The sequence below is a fragment of the Drosophila nasuta genome, chromosome 3 (genome assembly GCF_023558535.2).
Source record: "Drosophila nasuta strain 15112-1781.00 chromosome 3, ASM2355853v1, whole genome shotgun sequence".
Lineage (NCBI taxonomy): Eukaryota > Metazoa > Arthropoda > Insecta > Diptera > Drosophilidae > Drosophila > Drosophila nasuta.
This window is the reverse complement of record NC_083457.1, coordinates 1917892-1924084: the sequence shown is the minus strand read 5'-3', so window position 1 is coordinate 1924084 and position 6193 is coordinate 1917892. Positions and strand designations below refer to the sequence as shown.

The following is a 6193-nucleotide window of genomic DNA, read 5'->3' as shown; positions in this document are numbered from 1 at the left end:
ATTCAAATATAACATTATAATTAAATATAAGAAAAATGCTTGAAATACTAATTACAAGAACCATTAAATTTTGTGATTAATAAACGAAAAGCAATAGAAAAGAAATTGAGTTATTTTTAAGTTAGAAATTGTAAATCGTACATATGGTAAACATTATTCTTATTATTCTTGACAACTGTATAGTATATAACATTCTTCAAGATATAAATCCATCAATCTTACAGTCTTACTAGCATATGAAATGAAATATGATTATATTGAATTTCTTAGTATCGTTAAAATAATTCGTTTTATTCAATCATTAGCTTTTCTATCAATACCAAACAAAAACAAAAAAATGTTTAACATTTTATGCGAATTTTATATTTTACTACTAATAACGTTAGTATAGAATATTGACCATTTTCAAATATTTGTATCAACATTTTAAAAATTCATACTCAAATTTCACGATTGCTGCTCCTCTGACCACTGTGCTCGGTTATTGTCGCCGCCGCCAACGACGTTGTTGCCTGATTTGTATGCAATCATATTTTTGGGCTGCAGTGTCTGCGCAATGCTGCCTCGCTCGACTTGATGATACTGTTGGATTACATTTAGGATTGTTTATGTTGTCATCTCCTCCGCAATTGTTGCTCCGGCGAATGTGCGAGCTACAATTGCGCATGATATACGATGGCGACAACGACAACGACAACGGCAACGGCAACGACGGCAATGATGCTGATGACGACAACGCAGCTGACGATGATGATGACGATGATGATGATTGTGATGTTATAGTACTCGCAGTTGTAGTAGCAGTTGCTGCTGTTGCTGTTGCTGTTGTTGTGTTTATTGCCTGGCAGTGAAATGCGAGTACAAGAACACCATTTAGTCTGTTGCTGTTGTTGTAGCTGTTGCAAAACCCACATGAAAAGCTGGTCACAAGGAAGCCACCGCATTTGGAAAATGGACCAATTTGCTGCCTACTGTGCACGCTACCGTCTGCATCAATTACATTCACGTGGGCGCCGTTGCAGTTGGAAATTTCAACTGCTAATGTTCTTGTTGTTGTTGCACCTCTAGTTGAAATTGCGATTGCCGCCAATGTGGCCAATTGTTATTCATAAATGCAATTCAATTTGAAAATTGCTTTAATTAAACTGACTTTTCGTCACCTTTCGAAACTTCATAAAGATGCAGCAACAATCACTTAAAAGCTTGTTACAAACACTCATAGAAAGAAAAAAAAACTGACAAGATATGTACTCCAGGAAAACTCGTAAAAAAATAAATTAAGTAAATGAATTCTCTAAGTTCCTTCTATCTGAGAAATTACACCCAACATATTAAAGCAGTAAATAAGTTATGAGTTGTATACAAAATATTTTGAATAAAAACCTAATTGTTTAATATTCATTCAACACATTGAAATTTGACTGACAGAATTATAAATAAGTTTAACTAAAAATTCAACAATTTCTGAAAAAACAATTTATAAATTTGCAAGAATACAAAATTTGATTGCTCATTAATAATGAAATTGAAAAAGTTTCACCTCAATTAAAATGCAATTCAAGTTCATGATACCCATTTCATATAAAAGTAAAAACTCAACTGAACCAAAAAACGAAAGAATAAATTGCACATTGCTCTTGGAGCGTAAAAACAATAGCTTGCGTTTTTATATAAATTTAATGCGTTAGTTTGTGTTAAAAATAACGGAAACAGTTTGCCAGCAGTGGCCAATGGCCAACGGCGTCGTTTTTAGCGCTTTTCTTTACAAACTTCGCTTTTTCTATATCGTTTCAACTCATTCGTAAACTGCAATTTCATATCTGAATCTGTAACTGAATCAGTATCTGCGTCTGTATCTGCAACTGTATCGAGCCAATTACTACTCGGCGCATTTGCGTAAATCTGCATAAACGCACAAAAACAAAAAAAAAACACAAATGGAAAAAAACGAAAGTTGGAAAAATAAAAATTATTTTTCAATTTCACGCTTCAAATAATTTACTAATTAGATTTGCATTTAAATTTTTTTGCCGAAAAACGTATGAGATTTCCGTAGCGAGAAAATGTTGAACTTTTCCCACCCACTTTGTGCTGACTTGACAACATTTTGCAGAAGTCAAACTGTTTGGCTGAAAGTTTACTAAATGCTTGCAACATTACTGAACAGTTAGTTGACCTCCATTTAAGCCCACAACAACCAAGTCGAGTAGAGCCGAGCCGAGCAACAAAACATTGGATCCCACTAATTATTCAGCAATTTAGCAAAGCTCATCATAATTTGCATTCGGATTCGAGCCAAATTTAAAAGGAAATGATAGCATACCAGGGCTGCAAGTTCCGAAGTCGAATGAAAAATAAATAATTGCTCTTTTCGTTGCTTTTCAATCCAAATAATTATAAATGAATTTTTGACTTCTCCTTCATTTATTCTTATTTTATTTCTATTTCATCACAGAAAATTGTGAACCAATTGGTTTGACTGTTCTCTATTTAACTCAAAACATATAACAATTTCTACTGTAAATATATGCATTTTTAAATTCCTTTTGATATTTTGGGCCCTTTTCAAATACAGTAAATATTAATACAAATAGTTTGACAATTGCAATACTTAGTCTGCAGCCCTGGCACGAATGCCTAACAACATTTTGAGCCAATTTAATCAAAAGCAAATGATAGACGGCGCAAGAAAGAAAGAAAGGCAGACTGTCCAGACCGACAGACAATCGTAACAAAGAAACTTGTAGAGTGAGAGTAAGAGAGAAAGAGAGAGAGAGAGAGAGGGAGCAAGAAGTGGAGCAGGAGAGCACGAGTGGTAAGGAAAAGGATGCAATGGATCCATTGGCCATGGCATTGCTCGCATTTGCATATTGGGAATCTTGACAAGCTACGTACGCTGCTCCTTTTGGGCAACTGGCAAGACAATGATGCGACTGTGACTCTGATATCAATGTGCAACTGCTTGCAACTGGCAACTTGCATCAACTGCGACAAAGACGACAACAATAACAACAACAGCAACGTCGACGCCGACGACGACGACGATGACGATGACTGCGAATGGTAGAAATTCATTTGGCTTTTTGTCTCAGCAATCGATCTTTCAATCAATGCCCGAAAGCCAAAAGCGTGCATCCAAACTGCAGGCGCTGACTCAGAGACACAGAAAGTCAGATTTAAGCACTTGGAGTTAGTGGAAGGCTCATCGATTCTGGATCGGATCGCATGCAAATTGCCATCCGCCTGTTGAATGCATCAAAATGCAATCAAAATTAAAAACAAAGCAAAGTGAACGACAACGACAAAGTTGCATGATTCATGGCGGTCTGTCTATCCGTCCGTCTATCTGTCTGTCTGTCTGTCTGTCTCTCCAGTTGGCGTCTTTGTTGACTGAAAGTGTGGGGGGTAAGGTAGTCATTATTTTAATTAATATGACAAAAACGTTGCACAAATGCAAATGTGACTCAATTAGCTGGGGAGTTGGTTGAAAAGAAATGTCAGTGCCTGGAAGCTGACATTTAAGTAATTTCAAACGTTTCTCCTAACAAATTGTACAAACGACGACAGCGCAAGCTGAAAACCACAGCAAAAATATCAGCAATGACCTTTTGACATATGACTCTCTCTCCCTCTCTCTCTATCTCTCTGCCCTCTCACTCCCACTATTTCTATCTTTGTTTTGCCAGTTTGCCTCCAGTTCGTTTACCACGCTGACTTCTTAACATTGTTGTCCTCGTCGTCGTTGTCGTGGCTCATATAGGACACAGTCAAGAGTCAGAGACACACAGCGAGATATTTTACAAATGTTTTCAATTGAATTGCTCTGATTTTGGCCAAATGCAGGCAATGCAGCAACAGCAGCAGCTTTTGTGTTGCATTTTGGCCCGCTGGCAGCGCCGTTAAAGCCAACGCCGCCAGCGGCAGCCGAAAATGTCGTGATGATGGCAAATTGTAAATAGCTTAAATGGTCTAAATGGTTTAAATGATTTCAATAGCTCTTCTCTTGGTGGAGGCGGCTTGTTTGCAGCTTCTCCTCGCTCCCAGTGGCAGCAACGATGTAGACAACAACAACGACAGCAACAAAATCGACGACAACGACGACTACCAAGAGGAGGACTGCACTGCACCGTTTGGCTCGTTTTCAATGGTAACAGTTATCACACAAACTAATGACATGAAATTAGGTATTGGCCTGGCTGGTTGGTGGGTTGGCTGGTTGGTTGGCCTGACTTGTTGGCTTGGCAGCTTCAGAGCGTTTTAGCTGACTCTGCGCTCTGCTTTTGCCTCTGAAACAAAGCACAAAAGGTAACACAACTAGTTACAAACACAACAACAACAACAAAATATCTATATACGTTGTTGTTATTGCTTTTGATGCTTGTGTTGTTGTTTCATATGCCATGACTACCTTTGAAGTTAAAGTTGAATTGGGCAAAAATGCACTTTAGGAAAATCATGCGCACTATTTAGACAAATTTTGAAGCATTAAGTAGTTAGCTTAGGAATATAATTTATATTTTAAAAATAAATTATTTATATTTTAAAATATATTATATACTTTGTTAATATATTTCTTTTAACACTCTAAGACCTTAGAGTATATTGAGTATTATTATCTAAAAAATAAAGAGGTTTTTAAGTCATTTGAATTATATTTGTCAGTTGGCAATAAACATATGATATTTTTTATTGATAATTGCGCTGACAACTAGAATTCACATGACTTAAAAACCTATCGTTATTTAGATAATACAAATATTATTTACAAAGAAATATACAATATATTTTATGGAGACGACACTAAATAGTTGTTGCTAAAACTGAATAAATAATATTATTGAGATTACTAATTAATGGTTTCACAAATCAATATTACAAATTATGAAATTCCAGCCTTAATTTTGCACACTGTCTTTTGCCCCAAATCTTTAACGCCCAAAGCAAAGCGCGCCGTCAACACACACACACAACAGCAAAGTCAACCGTGTGGCATGGAAAACTCGAACCTTTGGCGAACCGTTATAATATGAACTACAAGCTCAACAACAAAAAAAAAAAATAAAAATAAAAGCAGAAAACGTTTTGTGTTACAAGTATTGTAATATTTTCTCTTGGCCACATTAAAATATTCCTATTGGTTTATTGATTTGTGCTACCAAAATTATCAGCAGACACAAAGCTTGAGTTCATGATCTTTCCACCAAGCAAATACAAAAGAAATTTTGCAACCTCCGACTGTTGCCATTGTTAAACAATTCCTGGTGAAATTTTTTGTGGCGCAAACAAATTTTCACAATTTTCTTGGAGTTAGGCGGCGGCGGCGACGGTGGCATTCAGATTTGGCCTGGCATTGAATTATAGTGGCTCATTAGGCCCTTTTACTTCAATCACGGCCAACGAAGTGAATCAGGCCGCAGACGAAAAGAAAACATTTAACAATTGGCCATAAAAGGCGCTAAGAGATCTGTGAACTGAGAATAGAACTAGAGGAGAACGAAATAATTTAGATCACGAGTTTGTTGTATTATGCAAATTAATCAAATGTCGCCAGGTAATTCAATAATGTCAAAACAGGCTAACGAAATCAATTATTTAATCGCTGGAAATTGTAAGCGCTCAGACTCAACTTGAACTTTTCATATTAATTACAGGGCAACAAATAAAAAATATAATATCAATATGTAAGATAAGATTTTCAAAAAAGCACAAAAATAGAAAGAAAAATGCAGCTCAGGGTGGTCGTTAAATATTGTTGAATCGGAGACAGCTTGTTTGGGTAATCCAAGACGGCGTTTAACCAATTTAATATTATTATCTATGATCTTGTAGTACAACATCGTTTTTAGACCCAACAAAACAGCCTCGTTCGCGGTTGGCCGTCGACTGTAGTATTTCCTCTGGCCCCCTCTCTCTCTCTCGCTCTGAGTTTTTGGTCGAAATAGGAATCCAAGTCTTAGGCTCAAGTCTGATTGTGAATGTCGCTGAATGTAATCAGAGAACAGAGCACCGAGAACTGAGAACTGAGAACTGAAAACTGAAAAGGGTATTAGGCAAGGCAAGCATGAAAACCAGTTGAAGCATCGAAAATGAGTGAAATATTTTTGTGCCCAGCTCTCGTTTGCCTTTTGTCGACTTGGAGTTCTAATTGGCGCTTGTAGTTGCTTGTCGGAAAATCTGAGGCAAAAATCTACAG

General features: G+C 36.7%; 1 protein-coding gene across 1 annotated transcript; it reads left to right on the top strand.

Annotated features, from left to right (window-relative positions):
• The first annotated feature begins 644 nt into the window (after positions 1–644).
• On the top strand, positions 645–5889 carry LOC132793065 (uncharacterized). The gene is made up of 3 exons (XM_060802720.1): positions 645–771; positions 3996–4147; positions 5830–5889. The coding sequence occupies exons 1-3, from the start codon at positions 645–647 to the stop codon at positions 5887–5889; spliced, it is 339 nt and encodes a 112-aa protein (XP_060658703.1).
• The last annotated feature ends 304 nt before the right edge of the window (positions 5890–6193 follow it).